Consider the following 27605-nt stretch of genomic DNA (forward strand, 5'->3'; position numbering starts at 1 on the left):
TAACACCCCCAAAATGAAGGAGGTGCCAACCTCACAAAATATGCACAAGCTCTAGATGAGGGAAACTACCCAACTGACAAAATGTAAAAACTAAACGCAGGCACAGGCATCCCATCTTCGTGGACAGGAAGACGCTACACGGTCAGGCCAGCTCTTCCCAGCTTCGTCTACAGACTCCACCCAAATCTGACCCCGATGTCAGCAAGACAGTGGGTGTCAACCAACGGATCTTAACAGCTACACGGGGGCGAAAGATCCAGAATGGCCAACAGAGTGTGGACAGAGAAGAAAATCAGTGGCCTGAACACCCGACTCCAAGACTTACCACAAGTCTGGAAGCTCGCTCGCGCTCTCTTGCCCTCACTCCTGTCCTTCCAGGGGCTGCCTGAGACCCCGGATCTGTACGGGGCACCACCAGCCCATACGGATCAGCTCTGGGACAGCGCCTCTCGCCACCCCCCGGCCCTCAGCCTCCCCGCCCCTGCCACCCAGGGAGACATTCTCGTGCCCGGGGCTCAGGTCCCGCATGGCCACCAGTGTCCGCCCCTGCAGTGGCGCTGGGCTCTGTGGAGGCCGGGGTTCACAGAGCACAGGAGGTGAAGGCGCCCGGGTCAGGGGCTCCAGGCGCTGGGCCGGGGCTGCTTCTGCTCATGACGCCGGCCCACGCCCGTCTCTCCCTCCCAGCTGCTGGCTTCCCACCGCTCGTCTCACAGGAAAGCACCAACTCTGCCGCTCATCAGCAGCCACAGCGCGACATGCCTGGCAGGCACCTGTGCAAACCGAGGCCCATGGAGCATTCCCGAGGCTCAGGGGGTGGGCCTGGCACCTGCCAGGGCACAGACACCTCATTCCGATGCTCACGTGCGCGTGAGCCTGGGCCAGCAGCTTCCTGTTCCAGGAGGCGGGCAGCGCTGTGACTAAGGAGAAGCCAGCTTGTGCTCCACCACCGCCCCAGCCCTGGGGCAGCTCCCACACAGCCAGAGGGCTCTCTGCGGTCAGCAGGCTGCTAAGGCGTGAGCTCCGGGGCACGTCAGACCGAACAGGGAGTGTGGAAGAAAAGGGGAGGGGATGTGACCCTCCGGGCACACCTGCTTACTTACCTGCTCGCGCCAACCCAGACCACCCCAGGACAACGGGCCCTACAGGTGTCGGGAAGGAAGCGCTGTGGCCACCAGGGCACCAGGAAGGCGAGGCTCCGGTGGAGGCACCTCCTGGGGCGGGTGGCTTTGGAACCATGTCACTATTTGACATAATTATTAAAACAAGATTGTCATTTGAATGATAACACTTACAAATCAGAAGTGGAAAGTAACAAGTGAGCTGAACTGTGTGTCCAATTGACAGCATCGCCTCCGAAAACACAGATGCTTCAGGGCAACAGGGGCAGGACTAAAATCTTCGCCGGTGGCTACTAATCCTACTGGTGGCAACGGCAACAGTGCTTTGACTCTAAGGTCCGACGTGTGTGTGTGTGAACGCACACACTCGCATTTGTGCGTGTGCGTGTGCATGTGTGGTGCAACAAAGCAAAGACATTCTTTTGTTGGTGTTATTCAGAGCTGGGATTTTCAGCGCGAGAGAAAAGAGATAAAGACAAAATCCATCGTGTCAGGTTGAAAGGAAGGAAGGAAGGAAGCCCGCTGATCCCACAGCCCTGAATTGAAATTGGAAGAATCAGTATGAACTCATGAAATATTTTATCTTAGAAAAATAGTCCCGGTTCTGTCTGCAAAAGAAGAAACACCCCAGCAACAAGGACAGACTGAAGCACCGAGCACCCCTACCGCCCAGAATGTCGACTCTAAACACATCTTCCCACTGAAAGGAGCCAGGACGTCTTTAGAGCAGAAACGGGTCCCTCTCCTGGGGCAGAAAATGCACCAGATGAGCCTGCCACATCTGCAAAGACCAGAAAGCAAGCAGAGGGACGAAAATGACGGCTCATGGAGCCTACGGGCCAAAGACGGCCAATCCAAGCGTTGGTCGGACCGTAACTGCAGACAATGACACAACACAGGGGACCTAACTCAGAGGTCAGGGAGGAACAGGGGCCGGGGAGGCACAGACGCTGCAAAAACCGCAACGGGGGCTGTAGAGGGACCGAGGCGTGCGGTTTGCCAGGCCCCGGAGCACAGCGCCACTCCCTGCGCCAGCCCTTCCCGTCACAGCCACGAGCTGCACGCGCTCGGGTTCTGGGTTCTACACTCCGCGGTCCGCGTTTCACGGCCCCACGGTCCCTGGCCCCTCTTACGCTGTGCTGAGACTAGAATTCACTCTCTCCTAACCTGATGGGTGCCACGTGGCGCCTGGGCCACAGCACCGCAGGTCCGTCCTCCGAAGTGGCCTTTGTCCGCAAGTCCACGTGGCCTCCCAGGAGCGGTGGGCCGGGGGGGGGGGGGAGCCCGAGGCAGGCGCCCCAAGACAGGGACAGGACACCCCAGCTGGCGGGAAGTCCAGCCCCGGCCGCCCCTCTCCCAGGCCCCCAGGCCTCGGCAGGCGGCCACACCGGAGTCACCCCACTCAAAGCCTGGCCATTTCCACCCTCGCCCTACACCCTCCAAGGCCGTAACCTGAGAGTGCTCGCAGCAGCCGGGCCCTGCCCTCTGCCTGCCACTTTCAAAGGCCATCCCTGCATCCTCGCGCCCAAACAGCGATGCAGGCCCTGAGGCGCCAGGCATCCCCACGCGCCTCTGCCCGGACGCCCTCTCCACGCGGCTCTGCTCCCTGGAGCCTTCCCATGGGGTGTCCACGGCTCCTGCTCTGTGCCCTCGCGGCCCCCACTGCCCCACCTCTGACTCCCACCCCGACGCAGGCTCAGCACAGAGGGCGCTGGGCTATGTGGGGGCGGGGGTGATGGGGTTGAGGGTGATGGGGGCGGGGGTGACGGGGGTGAATGGGGGTGGGGGTGAGGGGAGGTGGGGGTGATGGGGGCGGGGGTGACGGGGGTGAATGGGGGTGGGGGTGAGGGGAGGTGGGGGTGATGGGGGCAGGGGTGACGGGGGTGAATGGGGTGGGGGTGAGGGGAGGTGGGGGTGATGGGGGCACTTCCTGCAGAGTGTGGACCCGTGGACTCCTCCCTCCTCCGTGCCCATCACAGTACTTTCTCGCTTGTCAACTGGCTTCTTGAGAGGCTTTTTTTTTTTTTTTTTTTTTTTTTTTGTCTTTTGTCTTTTTGTCTGTTGTTGTTGTTGTTGCTGTTGTTGCTATTTCTTGGGCCGCTCCCGCAGCATATGGAGGTTCCCAGGCTAGGGGTCGAATCGGAGCTGTAGCCACTGGCCTACGCCAGAGCCACAGCAACGCGGGATCCGAGCCGCGTCTGCGACCTACACCACAGCTCACGGCAACGCCAGATCGTTAACCCACTGAGCAAGGGCAGGGACCGAACCCGCAACCTCATGGTTCCTAGTCGGATTCGTTAACCACTGCGCCACGACGGGAACTCCTCTTGAGAGGCTTAATCTGGCAGCGGACACTCGGAGAACTTGTGTCCTGGCCAAGGTTCCCCAGCCAGCTCCAGTGGAGCTGGGCTCCTGACGCAGCCCTGAGGCTCTCAAGCTGGCAGCTCCCTCACCAGGTCAGGCAGGAACCAGGGTCTGAGCTTGGCCTCCAGAGCTGCCCCTGAGGTCAGACAGGGACAGGGGCCCAAGACAGTGGCTCAGACGGCAGGTTTCCCGATGGCCTCAAACACTTACACCCACCTTCCACACAGGGCCGTGATGTGGCGGTTTTCCCAGCAAAACGCACCACCCAACCCTGACCTGGAGCAAACCTCACGCCCCGACTGTGCAGCCCCTTCTCTGGGCACTTGGGAGAGCAGGGCACACGCGGAGCCTGGGCTGCGGGTCGGCCACACACGCCGAGGCCCTGAAAGGTCCCAAACACGAGCAGCACCCTCTGCCGGCCCTGCTCCTGGGAGATGTGCGGAGGGTCCCGGGGGGTCCCGGATGCCCAAGTGGAGCAGGGAGCTCACGCGGCAAGACCCGGACGAAGGAGACGAGCCAAGCGGGCACGAGTCCCGAGGCGCGGTCGGCCACCCTGGGTCGTCGACCGGTCTGCTCCCTTGAAACTTTTCTGGTTGAGAGTTTTCAAAAGAAAACTTTAAATCAAAACACACACAAAAAAACTAGATTTCACAAAAATTGGGACTTTTTTTTTTTTTTAATGTCCTTTTGCCTTTTCTAGGGCCACACCTGCGACATATGGAGGTTCCCAGGCTAGGGGTCTAATAGGGGCTGTAGCCACCGGCCTACGCCACAGCCACAGCAACGCAGGATCCTTAACCCACTGAGCAAGACCAGGGATTGAATCCGCAACCTCATGGTTCCTAGTCGGATTCGCTAACCACTGAGCCATGACGGGAACTCCGGGACTTTCAGCTTCTGTGGAAAAAATCCGAGCTGGCCACCCAGGACCACTCCCCGGGGCAGAGGCCGCCACCAGGGGGTCCTCCTCACTGGAGCCCCCGCTCAGCAGTTCCACTTCCCCGCTGGCCCCAGAGACCCGGCCTCTGGGCCAGAGACGTGCTGACACCCAGCCTGTCTTGCTTGCAAGATGGGACCCTCAGTCCTCTGGGGTGCGGCGGGCTCAGAGAGGCAGGGAGAGGGGCCAGACCTCAGCTCCCTTAGCAGCCGGGGTCCCAGGAGCCCTCCCACGGGGCCTCAGCCCTTCATCCACGACACGGAACGACTGGCAGAGCTGCAGAAGCAGCAGCACCGCGCCCAGCACACGCCACCCACATTGATGCCTACCGCGTCCCCACCCCCACATGGCGCTATGCTCATCGGAGGCACAGGCTTCTTCAGTGCGAGGGACCCTGCCCGCCAAGGACAGTGCCTCGTCTCAGCCAGCCCCTCCCTCTCCGGGGGCTGGGGGACAGTGACCCCAGGTGGCCAGCACCTCCAGCCAACCGCCCACAGTCGTAAGCAACAACAAGGGGACGGCCCGTGTACCGGTCACCATGTCCCCAGGTAATCCTGCGAGACCACGGCACCCAGGCTGTGCACGGCGATGCCAGCCAGAGGCACAGGGGCGCCACCCAGTCCCCAACCCCTGGCCACCACCCATCTGTCCTCCACGTCCACAACCTTGTCACCTTGGGAACGTCACTTAAACCACGTCAGGCAGGAACGTCACTGGGGGACTGGCTTTTTTCACTGCATACCCTCCCCGAGAGACTCCCCCCCTGCCGCCTCCGGGTCGTCCTGTGTGTCAGCCCGTGTGCGCTTCGCCGCCATCGGGCTGTTCCACCCCACCCAGGCACCCGGGGTACTGAGCCACTCAGCCGTCGCAGGCTCCTGGATTGTTTTCAGTGTGGGGCTCTACAAACAAAGCTGCCGTGAGCAAAACCACTGCACAGGTTCTCACGTGAACCTAATTTCCAGTTCTCTGGGTAAACGCCCAAGAGGGCAACTGCCAGGTCACAGGGCAGCTACGCATTTGGTTTTCTAAGCAATGACTACAACGTTTTCCAGCCTGGGAGAGCTGCCGTTCCACCAGCGCCCGACGAGAAGCCCGGCTCCGCCGGCGGCGGGAGCATCACCGGCTTTCATTTAACCGCCCCCAGGGCTGCAGAGCATGTCCTGCTGCTTAAGGAGTCGGACAGCTGGTCCCGGGTTTCTCCTCCGTCGGAGCGTCCTCTCTGGTCGAGAGTCTCTTCAGGCCATTGGCCAGTTTCTACCTGCTCTGCTTGGTCTTGCAGCTTTGAGTCACAAGAGATTGTCCCACAGTCCAGAGGCCAGTCCCTGCTCAGATGTGGGGCTTGCAGACACCTGCTCCCAGCCCCTAGCTTGGCTTCCAGTCCATGTTCCACATGGCAAACGCTGCCCTCCGGGAGCAGAAGCAGCCCTGGCAGCGCCCAGGTGCACGCAGGCACACAGCAGGCACCTAATAAACGCCTTGGAACGACGCTGTGAACAAGAGCTGAAAATAGCTCCAGAAACCCTGAGTTCCTCGATGGGGCGCATTTTCATCTGAACTCCAGCCCTGTGCCCAGATCAACAGCGCTGCCAACGTTCAGCCCCGGAGTCACTTCCCTGCCAGTCCCAGCGGCATGAGAAGTCGGTGAACTTCCCAGGGAGACGCTGCCCGGGGGGCTCTGGGCACGCAAAGCCCCCACGCCAGCCGCCGCAGAAAGGTGCTGGTGCACGGCCGCGGGCTCCCTTCTCGCCAGACCGCCCCTCGCCCGGCCTGCTGCCCGCCCGCCACCAGAGACCCCAGGGCCGCCTCAGCCACACTGTCCTCAAGGCCACGGCCGGCCCACCCTCTGGATCCTCCTCCCGAGAGCACGGATGGGCACTGCAGGACCCATCTGCCGAAACAGGGCAAGACACGCCCACCGAGTCGCCAGAAACTGCCCAGGAAGCACAGATCTGCAGAAAGGCAGGACGCGCCTGGCCACCACTGAGACACCGACGGGGTGCCGGGTCTGTACCAAACTGTCCCATAAATTCACAGCAGGCTTTTAAAATAGAAAGTTATCTCAAATTCCTACGGAAATGCAAAGGCCCTAAAGCAGCCCAGACGATCCTGAAAAAGGAGGACAAAGTGGGAGGGTTTTACAAGACCCGACTCAAAACTCAAAATCAGAGCCCCAGCCACCCAGAGGCCGGTGTGGACGCAGCAACACGGCTCACGGATCCGGTCCAGACCGCAGGACCCAGAAACAAACCCTCGCACCTGGGGCAGGGGACTTCTGACGCGGGGCCAAGACGAGCCAAGGGGAGGTAACGGCCTCTTCAACAGATGGTGTTGCGACAACCGGACGTGCCCCCGAGAACACCGGCCTTCGTCCCCACCTCACACCACACACAGGAAGCAACTCAGATCGGATCACAGACCTAAACGCGAGAGCTAAGGTCCATCCCGCCCAGACGGCCCTGCAGGAGGGAGTCCTCACGACCCGGGGTTAGACAGAGACCTGGCACAGAGCAAGCACGGCTCACGGAAGGGAGGAGTGAGAACCTGGACTGTACATACGGTGTTAAGACAACGAAAAGACGGGAGTTCCCGTCATGGCCCAGCGTTCACGAACCTGACTGGGAACCATGAGGTTGAGGGTTCAAGCCCTGGCCTTGCTCAGCAGGTTAAGGATCCGGCATCGCCGTGAGCTGTGGCGAAGGTCACAGACGTGGCTCGGATCCCGCGTTGCTGTGGCTGTGGCACAGGCCGACGGCTACAGCTCCGATACGACCCCTAGCCTGGGAACCTCCATATGCTGTGGGAAGCAGTCCTAGAAAAGGCAAAAAAAAAAAAAAGAAAAGAAAATGAAAAGACAGGAGTTCCCGTCGTGGCACATCGGAAATGAATCCGACTAGGAACCATGAGGTTGCAGGTTCGATCCCTGGCCTCGCTCAATGGGTTAAGGATCCGGCATCGCTGTGACTTGTGGTGTAGGTCGCAGACACGGCTCAGATCTGGCGTTGCTGTGGCTGTGTGTAGGCCAGCAGTTGCAGCTCCGATTAGACTCCTAGCCTAGGAAGCTCCATATGCTGCAGGTGCGGCCCTCAAAAGACAAAAGACAAAAAAAACAAGAAAATGAAAAGAAGAAATCACAGACCAGGAGAAAAACACCTGCAAACCCTGTATGTGATAGACGGCTTGTATCCAGAATTTTCCAAAAGCTCTTGTACCGTGAGTTCCCACTGTGGCTCAGTGGGTTAAGAGCCCAACTAGTATCCATGAGGACGCAGGTTCCATCCCTGGCCTCGCTCAGTGGGTTAAAGATCTGACATTGCCGTGAGCTGCGGTGTAGGTTGCTGATGCAGCTCGGATCCCGTGGTGCTATGGCTGTGGTGTAGGCCGGTGGCTGTAGCTCCAGTTTGACCCCTAGCCTGTCTGGGAACCTCCATGGGCTGCAGGTGTGGCCTTAAAAAGCAGAAAAAAAAAAAAAAAAAAAAAAGCTCTTATAACTCAACAGCAAGAAGATCAAGACCTCAAGCAGTGAGCACAAGGCTTGGGTAGACATTCCGACAAAAAAGTTACACAAACGGCTGCAAAGCACATGAGAAGAGGCTCAATGTCATCAACCTTCAGGGCAACGCAGAACCACCGGGCGACGCCACACCTGTTAGAGTGACTCCAGCTGGGAGGGAGACGGCACCCAGGGACGCAGGGACATGGGGATCCGGTCACCACAGGCAGGTGTGGACACAGCACCGCCACTTTGGAAAAGAGGAGGCTTCCTAAAAAGTTGGACCTGAAGTTACTGAGCATGCAACCCGGAAATGCCACCCATCGGAACCCACCCGAGAGAAGTGAAGATGTGTGCCCACGGCGACTGCACATGCATGCTCACGGGCTCAGAGATGCTGCCGCTGCCGCCTGGCCAGCGGGTGGCCTTGGGCCTGCACCACGCCGACCTGCAGACCAGAGGCTCACAGGCCGACCCAAGGCTGGGGGGAGAGGGGACGGGGCTGGCGACCTTCCGCTCGGCTGAGGCGACGGCCCCCGACCCACCGAGGAAGCTCTAAACGCCTGCCTGCGTGGTCCCCACCGGGTCCCAACGCCCCCCAGGCCCACAGATGGACCCTGGGCCAGGAAAGTGACCTGTGCACAGATGCACACCTGGGGAAGGAGGTCCAGGTGCACAGGGGACGAGGCGGGGGCCAGACGCCGTGCCCTAAGCACAACCTCAGCCTCACGTGGTTCTCAGGGAATCACTTCGGCGCTTCTGGATGGACAGGGCGGGTTTAGACCGTGCGCCCTTCCCGGGCTGCAAGTCCAAGCGGTGAGACGGTGGCAGAGGGACCACAGAACACACCGTCCCTCTGTCTCGGGTCCTGGCTCACGGCGGCTCTCACGTCACTGAAAGGGCACAGACACTTTTCCTCCTGGAGCCGCTTTCGGAATCACCGTCGTTCCCACATGGTTAAGCCCCATCTTCCAGGAAAGCATCCCTTGGAAACGGCCCTGTCCTGGGCGCCGGCCCTGAGCACGCAGGAGCCACATAAAATCCTCGAGAAGGAAACCCGCTCCGAGCGGCGGCGCAGGTCATGGAGAATAAGCCACACGAAGCTAAATGAAAGTCAAGATTTAAATGCGCAAACTGGCCGCCAGCCCAATCGTAACAGGAAGAGAGTCTGAATCCAAAAGGCGCATTAGCTGGGCTCACGGCCCCGCGGGGAGCCGAGGGGCCTGGCAGAGGCGGCACAAGGACCACGTGGGGCAGGGGGCTTGGCCTCCCTGGGAGGCAAGACTGACACTGATGAGGCGCAGGGGTGCGGGGCCGCAGGACGAGGGCAGAAAACGAGCCTGGGGGAGAAGCGCCACCACAGGGCCCCTGATGCCGCTCTCAGGACACGGGGCAGGCCAGGCTGCTCCAGCCTGTCTCCCTGCCCCGACCCCTACCCACCAGGCCACCATCAGCCCTGAGCCTGAAGGCTCCCCGGCCTCCGTCCAGCCCGTCAGCCAAATTTGGGGCCCAAGTTGGCACAGACATCCGCCTGCCCACTGCCCCACATGCAGCCTCTGTGGCCAGGCAGCCAGATGCCCAATCCCTGACTCGGTCCTCTCACCACCAGGGTCTCTACCGGGGCCGCCCGCTCTGTCCCTGAGGGTCTAAAATTCTGCACTCGGAGTTCCTGTCATGGCGCAGCGGCAACAAATCCGACTAGGAACCATGAGGTTGCAGGTTCGATCCCTGGCCTCGCTCCGTGGGTTAAGGATCCAGCGTTGCCGTGAGCTGTGGTGTGGGTCACAGACGTGGCTCGGATCCCATGTGGCTGTGGTGTAGGCCGGCGGCTGTAGCTCTGACTGGACCCCCTAGCCTGGGAACCTCCATATGCCACAGGTGCAGCCCTAAAAAGCAAAAAAATAAAAATAAAAAAATAAAATAAAATGCTGCACTCAATGTTCACACTCTGGCGAAAGGGCGTTGTTTCGGGTCTACTGTAAACACTGACATTTTAACCAGTGAAATGACCGTATTGCTCTTTTAAATGTGGACAATGAAATAACAATCTGTAGCTTTTCATTATGGAGCCAATTTTCAACACGGAGTCAATCCCGCGTCTGCACCTGGGATGCGTCTATTCTGGGTTCCGTGTCTCTGCAGAGCTGCAGACCGAGCACCCCAGCAGCTCTTTAAAACAAGAAATACTCAGGGTGAAAAACCCTTGTAGGGGAATTTCTGCGTCGTTCGTTCTCTCTTCGAATGGTTTCCCACCGAATTTACCCGAGTGTGACAACATTTATGCCCACAAGCATTTTATCCATCGCCCTACGTGCTTTTCCATAAAAGAAAGGCACCTCTTCTGTGAATCTTTGGAATTTTTTTCAATGACCATAAGACTCTATAAACATTTATATTTTCCTTCAACATTGAGCTTTTTATTTTTATTTATTTATTTATTTTGTCTTTTTTTTTGTTATTTCTTGGGCCGCTCCCGCGGCATATGGAGGTTCCCAGGCTAGGGGTCGAATCGGAGCTGGAGCCACCGGCCTACGCCAGAGCCACAGCAATGCGGGATCCGAGCCGCGTCTGCAGCCTACACCACAGCTCACGGCAACGCCGGATCCTTAACCCACTGAGCAAGGGCAGGGACCAAACCTGCAACTTCATGGTTCCTACTCGGATTCGTTAACCACTGCGCCACGACGGGAACTCCAAGATTGAGCTTTTTAAAAAATTATTGGCACGCAGCAGACGAAAGGCACACACGTTACATTTTGAGAAACAGCTATAAATCTGAAAGAATGAAACGGCTTTGGAATATACCACGCATGACACTCTCGCGGACTTGCAGTTCCTTACGGAAAGCGGTGGCGTTGTCCTGATGCCTGCGTCCGGGGGCTGCCCCCCCCCGGGTAAGACCGGGGTGAGAGCTGGGCCTCCGCCCTCAGAGCAGGGCAGACATCCTGAGGAGGACGGGGAGGCTGGCCTCGGCTGCAGACGCGGCCCCTGCATGGCAAAGTGGGCCAGCGCTCGAGGCCGGGTCAAGACCTGGGCCCCTGCCCCTGTCTGCGTGGCCCTCCGTGACCACAGTGACCAGAGGATCTGCCGCCGGCCCTCCCACTCTTTCTGGCCTCAGACTGTCCCTCTGCCAGAGCTGGCTTCCCTGCCCCTCACAATTCCCAGGTCCGGGGCTGCAACACCCCCTCCTCCAGGAAGCCCTCCCTAGGTGCTCTGTCCAGCATAGATCTGCCCACCTGCTCACCGCCCTGGGATAACGCCGACACCTGCAGGATGGACAGGTGAGTGGACGCGAGCTCCTCCCTGGACATCGTGACCTTGCTGCCTCCGAGGGCAGAGGGGACACAGGGAGCTCGCAGAGGTCACGTCCTTGCCGAGGTCACGCAGCCAGCAAGCAGCAAGGCCAGGACAAGACCAAAGCCTTCGCCCCTCCTCAGAGCCAAACAGCCCCTGACGTCACCGCCCCTCTGGGCCAGAAGCTCAGAGGCCCAGGGCTCACTGGCCACTCAAGCCCTGCCACCTTCTGAAGCTTCCTGGGCTCCACCCCACACACCACGCCAAGGTGGGGCTCGGCAGAAGGGGCCACGTTTCCCAAGTGGGGAGCCCTGCGGTCCAGCTGGACCCCGGCCTGGCCAAGCGGGGGACCACGTGCAGACCGCTTCACCTGGCTCTTTGGCCACTGCTGCAGGGCTGGGGGACAGCCTCCTGCTTGCCCTTGGGTTACAGGGCCCATCACAGAGACTTGGCAAACACGCTCAGCCAGACCGGGTTAAAGCCAGGTCCACCCCCCAAGGCCCAGAGCAGACTCAGCCCCTTCGCCGACCAGGGGCTGCTGCACAGGAGGAGAAGGGCAGGAGCGCTGAAGAGCCCCAGCACCCACCGCGGGTGGTTTCTGGGAAAGCCTGCTGGGAGACGAAGTCACCTACACACACCCAGTTTAGTGCGTAACTCATGCTCACCACACCACCACCTCCGTCACTCCCACCAGCACCACCACCGCCACCACCAGCACCATCCCCGCCGTGTTCTGGGCTTTTTTGTCTTTTCAGGGCCGCAGCCGCGGCATGCGGAGGCTCCCAGGCTAGGGGTCGAATTGGAGCCGTAGCCACCAGCCTACACCACAGCTCACGGCAACACCAGATCCTTAACCCACGGAGCGAGGCCAGGGATCAAGCCCGCATCCCCAGGGATCCTCGTCAGGTTAGGACGGGAACTCCCCGTCTTCACCTTCTTCAGCGGCGTCATCACTCCCCAGCACCACCACCACTCCCGCCACCTTCGTGTTCTTCGTCACTGATGTCACCGCTGTCGCCGTCCACACGACGTCGTCACTGCTTTTACCTCCCAGGAATCCCACTGCCAAAGCAGGGACCCAGCCCTGGAGGCGAACACGGGACCAAGCCGACCCGGGCCGGACAGCCCCTCCTTGACACACGCAGAACGAACCACCCACTACCTCCAGTGGTACCACCCGGGTTCAAGACACCATCACCTCACAGGGGTCAGCAACGCATCCCCTCAACAGGTTTTCCTACTTCTGCCCCGGTGCCCCCGTATCTTCTCCTCCGAACACAAACCGGCAGTATTCAAACAAAAGCCCTGACATGCTAGCTCTACGCCCGAACCGTCCAGAGGCTCCCACCTCAGAGCAGAAGCCAGAGCCCTCACAGTGACCCAGAAGACGCACCTGTGTCCTCACTGCCTCTTCCCGGCCTCTTCACTGGCCCTTTTCAGCCTCACTGACCTTCTGGCTGACCCTGACGCTCCGGGCGTGCCCCAGGGCCTTTGCACCTGCACTCCTGCTGCGAAAACACTCGTTCCCCACTGCCTGCCCGATCTGCTTCCTCTCTCTTGGGTTTCACCTCCTCCTATGCGAGGCCTCCCAGGCTGTCCCACTGCCTGCTCCCCGTGCGCCTCTCCAGCCCCCACCGCGTCCGTGGACCTGGCCTCTCCCCAGGGATGGAGCCCCGTAGGGTGAGGTGTCTGCCTCTTGGCCACACCACACCTCTGGCCCCTAGAGCAGGACGTGGCAGAAAGGAGGCACTCACCACGCCTGAGACGTGCAGATGGCCGTGGCCTCTGTCACATGTCCCCACCTGCCGCCTATGATTCAGAGTCACCTCTGGGCAGGTGAGAGCTTGGCCCCAGGAGACCACGACCCTGCAGCCTCAGGGTCCCTAGCTCTGGGGGTGAGGACGACCCGACCTCAAGGGCCACGTGGCTGCATGAGCCGCTGCTCGGGGCGGCCGGCTGGGATCAAGGGCCTGCACCCACGTGAGGGGTGGGATTCTGTGCCGGGAAACCAGGTCACGTGCCTTCGAGAGACGAGGATCCCCTTCCGAGCAGCCCCAGGCCCTCCGAGGCCACCTCCACCTGCCCACCCAGGGCGGCGGCCACACACGTCCCCCGGGAGGGAGGAGCACCGCGAGTCTCCCCGGCATCTCCACAGCGCCAGCCCGGCACCCACCAGACGCCTGGATGGACAGGCGTGGAGGAACCAGCCAGGGGCTGCCCCCCTCTTGGCCCCGACGGCCGGTTCAGCCTCAGTCACATAGCAGGATGCACGTCCACCGTCGAGAAGCCAGACACCTAGGACGGCCTCAGGTGGGCGGACAGGGAGGGAGGAAGGGCCCGTGGCGCCAAAGGGTTAAAGCCAGGCTGAAAATGAGGACTGAGCAGCTGACAGGGCTCCGTGTGCCCTCCCACAGCTGTTCCCGGGACTCAAAGCACATCTTTGTCTGCCAGACTCTTAGCAACTGTTGCTTTTTCTGAAGGACAAGCTCAAACCAGCTGTCCCCTCGCAAGATGCAACGCAGGGGAGGCTGAATCTTGAGCGCAACACGAAGAAAACACCGATTGTCTCGGGCGGGAGGGTCCTGGCTGCTCCAGTCTGACCTCCCCACGCCGCCCTCGAGCGCCACGGACGGGACCCCGCCTCGGGAGGCCCCGGCCAAGTGCAGACAGGACCCAAACCCGTAGGCAGGACACGTCTCAGAAACTTCAGGCTGGCGGCAAAGATGCAGCCCCCCATGCGCGTACGGCGCGTGGGGCGGCCGCGAGGACAGGAAACCACACTTAAGCAGCGCCTTGTACTGAAGCGCTGACAGAGGAAACTCTCTGGTGGCCGAGATCCACTTCCGAGAAGCCTGGGTGGGGACGTGGGTGGGAAGGGGGCAAAACCACCCCACAGGTCACCAGGGCTCATCAGGTGACAGCGAACCGGCTGCGTGAGAAGATGGGCCTGGAGACCCCACACCACAAACTCCCCAAGGTTTTGCTGTTTTTTAACTTCTGGCCACAGCATGTGGAAGGGCCAGGGATTGAATCCAAGCCGCAGATGCGGCCACGCCAGGTCTTTTTAACCCGCTGGGCCAGGCCAGGGGTCGAACGTGCGCCTCAGCAGTGACTGGATTCACGGTGGTCAGGTTCTTAACCCACTGTGCCACAGCGGAAACTCCTCTATACGTTTTAAAGCACCATGGCACCAAACTCGCAAGACAGTGGGTGAGCTTAGCGGAGGGTAAAGGAGCTGGGCACTGCCCTCGTGGCAGGGAGGCAGGTCAGCCCAGGGTGCCTCGTCCTAGCCAAGGATTCAAATCCTGCTTCTCTCAGTCCTGCTGGGCGGCCTTGGGTAGCTCACTTGACTTCTCTGTGCCTCCGTGACGGACCTCCCCAGAGGCGCCACAACAACGCCCGTGTTGTTCAAACGAGACGAGCAGACGAGGCCTGAGGTCTGGGGACTGGCTCAGAGCCATGTGACCCAGGCTCCAGAGCCCCAGATCTCACCCTCCCACCCAAGACCCCGGACCTGCTGGGGTCACGTGGCCCACGGCTCGCTAACCTGGAGGCCTCCTCTGCGCAGAGCGAGCCTGGCTTTGTGCAAAATGAAAAACAAATTCTTTGCATGTTCAAGCCATTAAGCATCTCCTTGGATGAGGCCCTGCATTTTCCAAAATGCTAATTTTGTTTTTTAGTGTTGCCTGAAGGGGAAGCAACAAATCCCAAAGCTGCAGCCAGGCTGGTGAGAGGGTCCGAGGGGACTCAGAGAAACAGAGCCCATCCCCTGAGCCGCATGCGAACTCAACAGACGGGCATGTTTTTCCCATCACCTGGGGGCCCGAGCCAATGTGTGGAAAAACAGACGGCAGAGATACGGGGTGGGCGGGAGACAGACAGCTGTGCGGCCAGGGGGGCAGCCAGAGGCCTGTTTTAATTCGAGCTGCAGAGCGCGACCGCTGCCGGCAAGGCCACCCGCCACAGGGTTGAAGGCCCTCACCCACCTGCCCGGCTGGCGGCTCCAATGACGAGCCCAGCCGATGGCCCGCCGCACACGGCCGCTGCCCGGCCCTGGCCCCCATGCGTGCACACCGGGGCCTGCTCATCACCACGCTCTGGCTCCCCCCGGGGGAGGCTCCGCCTCCAGGCCCCCTGGGAGGCCAAGCCGGGAAGGGACCTGACTGAACCCAAGGTTTCCCCCAGGCCTGGGTGCACCCTCGGGGGACAGGCTGGGACCACAGCACCTGCCCGGGCTCTGGAGCATCGCATGGGCTCCCTGCTGAGGCCACTCAGGCCCCTGCGTCCCCAGCAAGGACAGAGAATCTGCTGTTGCTCACAAGAGCTGAAACCAAGCAAGGAGGCTGCACCCGCCACCACCGCTGGGACCCTCGGCACGACCAGTGACCTCTTCAGAAGGGCATGAGAACGTGTGACAGTGCTGCGTGGCCTGGAGCAAGGGGCCAGGGCCCTCCTCTTTCTGGGCCCAGAAACCTCTGTTCACGAGGCAGGGGGATGAGCCAGCCCCCAGGTCCCTCCTGCTGTGTCTTGATAGCCACAGCATCCGGTTTTCCTACCCCAGGCCCAGGTGGAGCAGAGAGTGACACTGGGGAGTGGCCAAAGGGCCACGCCAGCCCTCTCCACACACTAAGCGCTGAGGGCAGAGGGTCTGGCTGGGGGCTCCACCCGTGTGGCTGAGCCAGCCTCGGAGGGACAAGCCGCATCCAGAGAGAAGCCCGCCAGCTCAGCCCCCACCCGCAGGTCAGAGGACCAGAAAGACGCCAACGATGAGGACACGATGGCGATGACAGTCGTGGTGGCGGCGGCGGCGGTGATTATGGCGGTGCTGCTTGTGGTGCTGGTGGTGGTGCTGCTTGTGGTGCTGCTTGTGGTGCTGGTGGTGCTGGTGGTAGTAGCCGTGGGGCTGGCGACGGTGCCTGTCGCCCCGTGTGCAGGAGTCCCCTGGCCCCTCTCTGGCTCCCCAGACCCAGCAAGCCAGGGCCAGGTCCCTGCAGTTCCAGGGCCCCAGGACACCAGGACCCCACACGCGTGACAGTCCCTGGGTTACCTGCCCCCCGCCTTCCTGCCCCTCACAGGCGGGTGTGGCCTGTCATCGCAGGAGGCGGCAGAACCCAAGCTGTGGAGCCCCGGCTCTGCCATGCAGGTGGTGTGGTTTGGCCAAGGGACACCCTTTTCATTCCCAGGAGGGCAGTGGCGGGGGGACTGAGGCTCCAGAGCAGCCACACAGACCCAGAGAAAGCCTCCGATAAACGTTGACGAGAAATGCCGCCCCATCCAGCAGAAAGCCGTGCGGTGTGGGGCAGGGACTCTGTCCCACAGCCAGGCCGCATCATCTTCTCGGAGAGCAAAGGGCTGGAACACAAGCCTCCCCTCCTTCCACGCTGACACACCTCCACGCAAATGAGAAACACCGGCAGGAGCAAACCACCCAGCCCCTGACCGTGGGGTTATGTGCCTCTCGGCTGAATTTCGCAGGTGGCACCTCCCCAACTGTGGATCTACCTACATGAGCATTCTGGTTACTCTACCCACGCGGAGAAGTGGGGGGAGCCACAGGCAGCGTCCCCATCCAGGCGCACCAGACGCCCTGCAAACCTGGCAAGAATCGTGCAGCAGCACGCGCCAGACCGCGGCAGAGCAGAGGCAAAGCTGCGAAGCCCAGCGTCCAGAAAACTGGAAGAAGCGAAGGCTCTGGATGCCGCAGCGGGAGACTTCATGTGAGAGCCCGGAGACAGCGTCTCCCTGCCCACACCCTCTGGAACCATTTCTGAACCATCCGCCTGTCTCTTCAGGGGTTGCGGCCAGAAACAGGAGCCCGCTGGGGTTTTGGTCTGGAAAGTGAGTTTTCCTATGTGCAAAACAAAAGATCTGAAGCAGACACGCCCCGTGTGAAAGCTTTCTTTCCAAGCCAGCCTTGCAAAGAGGAATTTTAATCCAACCATCTGCTTCCTCCACTTCTTGTCCACCTGGCTCTTGGAGGCAGAAAAGTTCGAGGCAGAGGGAGCCACGTGGTTCTGGAAACTTAGGGTCAAGGGCACAGGATCCAGCAGACACTTCCTGGACACATGCAGCCGGCACGAGCCACAGAACCCAGATGAGCTCGCCTTAGCCGGGCTGGCCCTACACCAAGGCTTTCTGAACCAGCTGGTCCCTGGGGGCTGGAAGGGGCCACCAAGGGCCTGAGGAGTCTGCTTTATACACAACTGCCCCCGGGGGCACCCGGGCGCCACAGAGAGGAGAGGCTCAGCCTTCAGTGGGGCCAGAAGAGAAGCTGAGCCTGCAGTTCCTCTGAAAGTTACACGTGGACTCAGCACGGAATCCAGTGGTTCCTCTCCTAGGGTCGTGACCAGAGACGCAGACACCCCTCCCACAGCAGCACCAGACACAGCGACCAAAGCTGGGGCGAGCCCACACGTCCATCAACTGACAAACAGAGAAACAACTGTGGTCCACCTGCTCCCTGGAATATTACTCACCCTTCAAAAAGGAAAGGGGCTGCCGCCTGGATGACCCCTGAGGACGTGATGCTTGTGAAGCAGACAACACAAGAGAGGACCCAGGCTGCATGACTCCACTTAGTCAAAATAGAAGAGGCACCTCCACAGAAGCAACAAGCAGATCAGAGAGGCCGGGGGCGGGTTTCAAGGATGGGGGGGATGCGGAGTGACCACTTAACAGCCACTGGTTTCTGTTCAGGAGGGTGGAAAATTCTGGAAATAGTGTGGTGGCTGCACAGGGCTTCCTGAACGTAACTAATGCCACCGACTGGTCCACCTGCAGACGGATCAAATGGCGCACCTCACACACATTTGCTAAAACTGCAATGAAAAGAGAGAAGGCGGCAGGGCAGGTCTGGGCGGTGCTTCTGAGGTCCGAGCAAATGCACACTTGGGGGGAAAAGTGGGGGCCGTCAGAAGGCAGAGGCCGCGATGTCAGGAGCCCCATTTCCTGGCGTCCCCTCCTCAGGCCAGTCTCCCCACAGCTGGGCCGGGCCAGGCGACCGCCCTGACCTGGCACCTTCGGAAGTGACGCGTGACACTCCCAGACCAAGGAGGGGACGAGCGGGGCCTGGGGAGCACGGAGCCCACGCATAGCCTCCCCCCCCCAGCCTCGGCCAGGCTCGCAGAACTCGGATTCTGAAAAAAGGCAGGGTCCTGGGACCCCCTGGGGCGGAAAACCCGGGGACCCCAGTGTGGCCACTGCAAGAGGAAGGAACTGAACAGAATGGGAAGCGTGGCCCAGGGAGGCACCAGGACCCTCGGAAACTCGAGGACACGTCTGTGAACCCAGAACAACTCTGAGGGCGCAGTGTGGGCTCCCCGGGGCCCAGCCCCCAACAGGGTGGACGACGCAGGCGCGCCCATAATTTACACAATCACAACTCCCAAGTGAAGCATCTGAGCCCCTTCATGCCTCCCTGGACGCCTCCCTGGAATGACCTTTGTCCCCAGCCCACAGCCGCTGCCCAGGCCCCTCTGGTCCGTGCCAACCATCACCTGGCTCAGGATCACGTGCCCCTGGGACCGGCACGCCTTTCACCATGTCCCCAGGAGGCAGCCAGCTCAGCGTGGGCTTGGAAGCCCTGTGCAACCTGGAGAGGCTGGGGGACGAGGCCCCAGGGTCCTCCCGTGCCGAGAATGGGCCTAGGGCGCCTGGGGTGCACTGAATTTCCGGTCGCCGCCTCCGCCGCCACCCCGGGAGCCCGTGCCTCCCAAACCGACCCTCGAGCCCGGGAGCCGGACTGCCGCCTGCCCCCGCCGGCGCTCACCTTCTCTCGTTGTCGTCCAGGTGCGCAAAGAGAACGTTCTTGGAGATGGCCCTGGCCAGTGCCGTCATGGTCTTGTAGTCTTTGGGGATGACCTGCCGGGGAGGCCGGAGCAAGTCAGACCCCGCGGGCCTTCCCAGACCCCCCGCCTGGCCCGCAGCTCGAAACCGGGCCGCTCAGCCCTCCGGGTGTGGCTACGGTGACGGCAGACGGGCGCCTTGACGTGTGAGGCGCACGTCCCAATTTTTGGAATTTTAAAAAAACAAGGTAAAGAAGGAGTTCCCGTGGCAGCTCAGTGGTAATGAACCTGATTCGTATCCATGAGGACGCAGGTTCGATCCCTGGCTCAGGGGGTTACGGAGCCTGCGTTGCTGTGGCTGTGACGCAGGCCGGCTACTGCAGCTCCAATCTGACCCCCTAGCCTGGGAACTTCCCCAGGCCGCAGGTGCAGCCCTAAAAAGCATAATAATAAACAATAATAAGGTAAGAAAGAAGAGGCAAAGGACCCAGAGTGGCTGAGAGCTGGCGGCGAGCACCGCTCAGAACCTGGGATCCTGGTGGACAGGCCCCAGGGGCCTCGGGCCCCCCGGAAGCTGCAAGACCTCCAAGCGCTTGCATGAGCACGTCTTGTGCGGGTTTCTTAACTCGCTGGCTTTTTTAGAGGAATTAATACTTGCGATGTTTGAAAACGGAAAAAGATAACTTGATCCATGCTTGGGGCCGGGGCCGCGGCCGCAGCCACGGCCAGCTCCACCTTTCAGGAGGTGGCGGAGGGCCAGGCAGCAGTCTGGACCCTGCCATCAAAATCCAGGTAACTGGGTGGAAAGAAAGCCAGATCCACGCCCGCTGGGACCAGCCTGGGGAGCTCATGGTGTGTGTCCCGGGAACCAGGGAGCAGCTGATGGCTGGCAGCGGGGTCGCCAATGCCAAGATTCCTCCCATAAAACGAGAGCCACAGAGGGAGCGGCCGTCTGGGCTGCGAAGTGACCCCACCTCACGCGCAGATGCCCCTAACTCTCCTCCAGGCTGAGGGGTGACAGCGGGACCCCGCCTGGGGGTGTCCTGCCTCAAAAACCATGGAGCCCTTTACAGAGAGACCCTGAGGGGCAGGACGGAGCCCCTTAAAGAGCCACTGCAGCTCCGACAACCGAGTGACAGTTCAGATTTGCAGACGGTGACAGGAAGCGCCCTCCACTCCGCTAATCTGGTCACTCGGGGGCACAAATCCCATCCAGGGAACCAGCCTGGTACCTTCCAGGGAAGCAGACCCACTCGTCCAGCCCATTCCCCCCGGTTTCTTCAGGACCCCACCCAGGCCATCCCTCCCTAGGATGCGGGGCGGGGGGGTGGGGGGTGAGGATATAGGGAGGGCCTGGGATACCCGGGGTGGGGGGAGGGGGACTCCCTGGGATGGGGGGGCCTGGGATGCGGGGAGGGGGGCGCCCACCTTTCGCACGTAGGACACGGCGTCCTCCTCCGTGTACACCTCGGCGCTCACGCCCCCGCGCCGGTGCCGGGCTTTCACCACCGGGTTGGGCAGCGGTGGGGACACCTCCTCGTCGTACAGGTCTGACTGGGAGGCCGATTTCTGCTGAGCCAGAATCTGTCTGTTTTCTTCCTGGGGGAGGATGGCCCGGGAGGTGAGGAGAGTGCAAAACCCGAGTCCGTCCCACTCGCGGTGGGGGCGGCAGTCACAGGGCCCCGGGGAGGTGGGCAACCCGCATAGCCCGGCCCCTCGCCCATCCCCAACGCCTCTGGGGCGACCCTGTGCTGAGCCCACCCTCCTCCAGACGTCAAGGCCACCTCCAAGCCCACCTCCGCCCAGTCCACAGCTCTGCCGGCCACAGAGCCCGGCACCCAGAGGCCTTTGGTTCCTTCACACCTGAAGCAAAGTGTCCAGGTCCCAGGTTCCAGAGGTCAGCCCCACTGGGTTCACGCAGAGGGCGGAAGGCGCCCCTACTCTGCTCACGGATGTGCCGGAAACAGGAGGTGGGTGAGTGACAGAGAAAAAGCCATTCCTCATTTTCCTCTCTCTTTTCAGTATTGCTTTTTTTTGAATTTTTTTCTTTTTAGGGCTGCACCCGTGGCATATGGAAGTTCCCTGGCTAGGGGTCGGAGCTACAGCTGCCAGCCTACGCCACAACCACAGCAACGCCGGATCTTTAACCCACTGAGCAAGACCAGGGAGCAAGTCTGCATCCTCATGGATGCTAGTTGGGCTCCTTACCGCTGAGCCGCGACAGGAACTCCCCAGCACTGCTTTTTTAAAACTATTTACGTACAGAGGGCACAAAATCCAGAAAGTGCAAAGGGCCACGGGTGACAAGAGGCCTCCCAGCCCTGACCCTCTGTCCCACGTCCCCGGCACAACCTCGATGACCACCTCGTCCCTGGACGAGCCCCGGCGCCCCGGCACAGCGCCCAGGACCGAGCCGAGCATCTCAGATTGTTCACTTGTGCAAGCGCCCCCCTCCACACGACCCCACAGCACAGCCAAAACCAGCACGGAGGCCCCGACCACCCTAACACACGCATGTCTTCGTCAAAAACCCAAGGCTGGGTGGGGGCCCCTGTGCCTGGTGGGCTGGGGGGGTCTGAGGGCACTGGTGGGCTGGGGTGGGGGGGCGTCTTCCTGAAGATCAGCCCTGGACGCACCAGCAACCACTGCATCGCTCCAGAACTGCCCTCCAAGTAAACCCCTCACCACTCTTCTGTCACCATGACAACGGGCCATCTCGTCCTGAGGCCAGCACCACACCGCCCTGGCACCAGGAGTCACGTGCTTGTTTCCCACCCTTCGCGAGAATTATTGGGGGAGAGAGAAGGGTGAGCCACCGGAAACATGTCAGTTACACGGTGTGTTAATTCTCTGCAGCATTAAGACTGAGGTGGGAGTTCCCCTCGTGGCGCAGTGGTTAACGAATCCCACTAGGAACCACGACGTTGCAGGTTCAATCCCTGGCCTCGCTCGGTGGGTTAAGGATCCGGCGTTGCCGTGAGCTGTGGTGTAGGTCACAGGCGCAGCTCGGATCCTGCATTGCTGTGGTGTAGGCCAGCGGCTATAGCTCCAATTGGACCCCTAGCCTGGGAACCTCCATATGCCGTGGGATCAGCCCTAGAAAAGGCAAAAAGACCAAAAAAAAGAGACTGTTGTGAAGCCTGTTCCACTTTTACAGAAACCACAAACTCCACTGAACACTCATATAAACCATGAATTTTAACTGCAAGGAAGAGATGCTCAGCCTTAGCTTTTGTAAGCTACTAAAAATAAGAACAACAATACAGATAACGACAAGTCCGTGGGATCTTGATGTGGGATTGGGAGCCCGAGTGGGAAAACTCCGCCAACTGCAGGGTGAACCGCTGACAGTGACGCCGAGACGTCCGCAGAGTCAGGCCTGCACGAGCGACCGGGCTCCACACGGATGGCGACAGACAGGCGAAGGGCGACCTCGGCTGAGGTTGGGAGGAAGTTATTCCAGGCTCCCGAGGAAATGAGGAGACCACCGCCCCATCCCACCCACCCCCCGAGCAAATCAGGGGATGTTTTCTCAACGGAGACAAAATTCACATAAAAGTCACAGGTAACCAAGGTAGAGTGTGCAATTCTGCGGCGTTTAGCACTTTCACGGTGTTCTGCAAACATCGCCAATATCCCGATCCCAACATCTCATCATCCCCAAACCCCAGGTACCCATCAGCAGCCCCTCCTCTCCTGCCCCCCGCCCCCCCCCGGGCGTGGCATCCGCGAACCGGCCTCCATCCGGGTGGATGTGCCCACTTTGGATACTCGACAAGAAAAGAACCAAACAAGGCGTGTCTGTCCGTGGCCAGCAGCACTCCGTCCTCGGGCGCGTCTGAGCCGTGCACACGGGCACGCGTCCCCCCTCCACCCCGGCCGCCTTCTGCTGCGGATCGCACGCTGGGTAGCCCGGCTCGTCGGCTGATGGACATGGGCTGGGGCCGTCCTTCCGCTGGGTGGGTGGGCAGGCATGTGCTTCCGAACTGTTCTCAATTCTTGGGGACACCCCCCGGGGGAGGGGGGGCTGCTGGGTCCCACGGTGACTCGGGCTCAGCTTGATGAAGACCCTCCAAACTGTCTCTACCGCCTCGAGGTTCCACGTTCCCAGCAGCCCTGCCCGAGTCCTCTGGTTCCCCCGACGCCCTCGCCACTCTCTGCGTTTGGTTCGGTTTTTTTGGTTTTGCGGGGGGGGTGTCTTTTTAAGGCCACACCCACAGCATATAGAGGTTTCCAGGCTAGAGGTCGAATTGGAGCTGCAGCTGCTGGGCTACGCCACAGCCACAGCCACACCAGATCTGAGCCACCTCTGCCACCCACACCACAGCTCCTGGCAAGGCAGGATCCATAACCTGCTGAGCAAGGCCAGGGATGGAACCTGCATCCTCATGGATGCTCATCGGATTCTTTAACCACTGAGCCACAAGGGGAGCTCTCATTTGGGTCTGTTTTTGATCCGGTCGATGCAAGCTGGGCTTTTACACTGACTTCGCGATAACAGTGTGACCTGCACTTGGGAATGGCCCACAGACAGCTGGGGTCCCAGGCCCGGGGCACAGACGCAAGCTCGTTCTGGATGCTCAGCTCCAAGGGGCCCCCACAAGTCGCCCCACCACCCCCAGAGACAACCGGGAGCCAGGAACTCACCGAGGGAGAGGGCCACGAGCAGCACACAGGGCTTCCTTCCTCTTAGAGCTCATTCTCCTCATGCTGTTCCTGGCGAACTCCTACACATGCATCAAGGCCCACTCCAACGACGCCTCCAGCATATAAAGCCTTCCTATCACCACCCCCCTTCCTCAAAGATTTTGTTCATACACTGGAGCTCAAGTCACATTGCCGCAAGACGATGTGCCACAGGACAGTGACACCACTACCCGGAAGAAGCGGTGCGACGAGCTGGTTGAAAGCAAGAACGAGGAACCCGGAGCTCCCGATGGCTCAGCGGGTTAAGAATCTGGAGCTGGAGTTCCTGCTGTGGAACAAACCCGAATAGCATCCAGGCACCCACGGGAGCATCAGCAGCCTAAGGAATTGTGACCCAAAAGAGCAGCTGCATCAGCTCTGGTGACACGAGTGTGGGGTCGGTCGGTCCGTCCGCAGGTTCCCCGCCCGGGGCCCTTGGAAACGGCAGCCCTCGAGCCCCGCCGGCAGAGGCTCGGCCCCGGCCCCGCGCGAGCACCAGAAGGTGCTCTTCTTCCAGGAAGCGGCAGCCCAGGCCTCTGCTCGATTTTCCGCCTTTAGCGGCAGAGGTCCAAGGGGGCAGGACACAGGTGGCTCACAACACGAAGGCCACTTCAGGGGGTGCTGAGAGCACATGGGGGGCAGGGCCCCCAGGGCGCGGGGGCAGCTGCCCGGGGCTCTGCCTCAACGGCACCGGCGCGTTATTTCTGGACGGCACCCCTCCCCCCGGGTTCCAGGAAACCTCGGATGCTCGGAGCTCCCCTTCCTGTCTCCTGTTTTCATGCTGACGAATCGTCTGCGCTGCAGGATGGCTGAGGGCGCGGGGTCAGGACGGGCGATCAGGCCAAAGGGATCTTCATAACAAGAGTGTGGGAACGGCGTTTCCAGAAAGCTCCGTGACCAGAAACTGCCCCGAAACGCGTAACGCAGCTCCAGGGACTGGCCCCGTCCTGCCCCCCGGGGCCGAGGCGCCCTGGGTCACGGGTGACCGTCCCTGTCATCCCGACCCCGTTTCTCCTCCACGAGGGCCTGAGAGGGGGCGACGCGGGAGCCCTTCCGGAAGGAGCTGACCCTACGGCCGGGGCCCTGGGACGGGGAGCCCCTCCAAGTCCCCGCTCCCTCTCCGGGCGAGGACCCCGCCCCGGGGGCGTCCCAGCCCAGGCCCGGGGGTGGCGTCTGAGGCCCCAAGCACCAGGGCGGGGCCGCTGTCGCAGTGTCCCCACCCCTGGAGCCCCATGCCCTCCCCTGCGGCTACATCTCCGGCCGTGAGGCACCCCCACCACGAGGCAGAGAAACCAGGGCCAGAGGGCATGAGGGGCAGGTGGGGGCACCTGGCCGTTCAGCGGCAGGGCGAGAAAAGGAACACGGAACTGCCGTCATTTGCTGAGCGCCTTCTGTGTACCAGGCCTCACAGAGAAACTGCAGAGAAAAAGCGGTCGTTCTGTCATGAGCTCAAACAGGACAGATGGACGGGTAGAGGCCGCAGCTCGGCGAGGAGCGAGCCCCTCTAAAGCACGGGTACGGGGGGCTCCTGCCCACCTGCAGGAAGACGGAGTCAAGGAGGGCTCCCTGGAGGAGGCGGCTTCTGGGTCCACCCAGAGGAGAAGAGCTGATGCGGGCGGTTGTGAGTCCCCCCTCACCCCCCTCCGCCCCCACCTGAGCAAGTCGCGGTTGGTCTGGCTCTTCACGAGGTAGTAGCCCCAGCTGTGGGTCACCCAGCCCTTAGACTCGCATTCGATCATCTGGGCCAGTCCTCCAACTGCTGCTTCATTAATTTCACCTTTTAGCCGCCTTATTTTGCCTTCTTTCTGCCTGGCTTTCTTCCTCTAGTCCTGATTCTCAGCGGGCACAAGGCAGTGGGCTGAAAAGGGTCCCTCAAGATTCACGTCCATCCAGAACCTCGGAGCGTGTCTTTATTTGGAAACGACTCTTGGCAGATGCCGTCAAGATGGGATGGTCCTGGGTCAGGCTGGTCCTAATCCCGTGGCGAGCATCCTCGTGAGAAGCGGACACCTGGACAGACGCACAGGGACGAACACCCCAAGCGGTTGGGGGGGTGCTGGGGCAGACGCTCCATCAGAGCCCCCAGGGGCTGGAGGGGGTGCCTGGGGCAGACCTTTCCATCAGAGCCCCCAGGGGCTGGAGGGGTGCCTGGGGCAGACCTTCCATCAGAGGCCCCAGGGGCTGGGGGGCAGCTGGGGCAGACCCTCCACCAGAGCCCCCAGGGGCAGCCCCCAGAAGCACCCCCCTGCCAGAAGCCTCTTGGGCTTCTGGCTTCCAGAACCGTCAGGCATTGACTATCTCTTTTAAGCTACCCAATTTGTGACAATTTGCTCTGGTACCCTAGGAAACCAAGACATACAGCTAATTTCTCATCTCATTTGTCATGAAACTGCAAACGTCCGTCTAAATACCCATTCTGATGCATCCAACATGTTTTGATATGAACCTTTTACTGTCATTCGACCTAAATATTTCATAAGTTTTTACAATTTTCTTTAACTGATAAACCTATGCAGACGCTTGTTACTCATTTCCAAACGTACGAAGAGGCTGCCTCTTTCTCTTTTTTCTGGCCGTCTTTTTATTCATGATTCGAAACTTTATTGGAAGATAGTCCAAGAATTCGGTTTCTGAGCGCGAAAAAGGCTTAAATTCATCCTGTGATTCCTTGAAAGAACACGTCCCACCGGGCACTTAATTCTCAGATTCTGATTTGCACACACGTTTCCCGGATCGCCCGCGCAATCGCTCGTGACCGAGAAAGGACACGGAGCCGCGTGACGACACGAAGGAAGACGCCCTGTCCCCTCCGAGATACGGCCCCGCCCACCTCTTGCGACTCAGGGGGAAACACAGCTTCCTGGTGAGCTTGCCATCACGTCCTCGGCCCAGTGCGCAGCAGGTGTCAGGGATTTCTGAATGAATGAGTGAATGCCTGGAACCTCCCAGAGAAGTGGCGTAACTTATCCGTGGATACTGCTGAGCCTGTAATTCTGTTTCTTACAATACCTCCCAAGGAAACCATGAGAGGCATCAAAAAGATACCTGTATGAGAATGGTCCTTGCAGTGCTAAAAAAAAACGCTTTGATCCAACCAGCAACAATAAGAGATTACTCACGTCAGGTCAGAAACATCTACAGAACACTCTACACCACCAAATCATACTTCAGTACCTTTAGTGATCACATAAAGATTGGTTTAGAACACGCAGGATTCAAAATTACATGTAGTTGGAGTTGCCGTTGTGGCTCAGTGGAAACGAATCTGACTAGGAACCATGAGGATGAGGGTTCGATCCCTGGCCTCGATCAGTGAGTTAGTGAGTCAAGCACCCGGCGTTGCCGTGAGCTGTGGTGTAGGTCGCAGACGCGGCTCGGATCTGGTGTTGCTGTGGCTCTGGTGTAGGCCGGCAGCTGTAGCTCTGATTCGACCCCTAGCCTGGAAACCTCCATATGCCGCGGGAGCGGCCCAAAGAAATAGCAAAAAGACAAAAAAATAAAAAAAAATAAAAAAATAAAACAGGCCTGGAGTTCCCGTCATGGCGCAGTGGTCAACGAATCCGACTAGGAACCATGAGGTTGTGGGTTCGATCCCTGGCCTCGCTCTGTGGGTTAAGGATCCCGTGTTGCCGGGAGCTGTGGTGTAGGTCGCAGACGCGGCTCGGATCTGGCGTGGCTGTGGCGCAGGCCGGCGGCTACAGCTCCGAATCGACCCCTAGCCTGGGAACCTCCATATGCCGAGAGTGCGGCCCTAGAAAAGACAAAAAAAAAAAGAAGAAAACAGGCCAAAGACATGGACAGACACCTCAACAAGGAAGACGCAACAATCGGCAAATATGCATGGGAATGAGGGGCCACGAGACACGTGGAAACTCGGAGTAAAACGAGACGCCAGCACGCAGCCGTCAGAGTGGCCCAGCCCCAGAGCACCG

General features: G+C 60.4%; 1 protein-coding gene across 13 annotated transcripts in view; it reads right to left on the reverse strand.

Moving 5' to 3' along the window:
- The window catches only part of PRKAR1B (protein kinase cAMP-dependent type I regulatory subunit beta), an 82085-nt gene that overhangs the window by 41212 nt on the left and 13268 nt on the right, over positions 1-27605 (reverse strand). For all 13 annotated transcript variants that reach the window (XM_021085935.2, XM_021085937.2, XM_085016289.1 and 10 more), the window contains 2 exons: positions 20416-20586; positions 18972-19063 (listed from right to left, as the gene is read on the reverse strand). In XM_021085935.2, the coding sequence (XP_020941594.1) occupies positions 18972-19063; positions 20416-20586 (263 nt within the window). The remainder of the gene's footprint in view (positions 1-18971; positions 19064-20415; positions 20587-27605) is intronic.

This window comes from Sus scrofa, chromosome 3, assembly GCF_054392235.1.
Source record: "Sus scrofa isolate SSC_HxYL_T2T_F1_AM1 chromosome 3, Sscrofa_HxYL_maternal_Yorkshire_Landrace_v2.0, whole genome shotgun sequence".
Classification (NCBI taxonomy): domain Eukaryota; kingdom Metazoa; phylum Chordata; class Mammalia; order Artiodactyla; family Suidae; genus Sus; species Sus scrofa.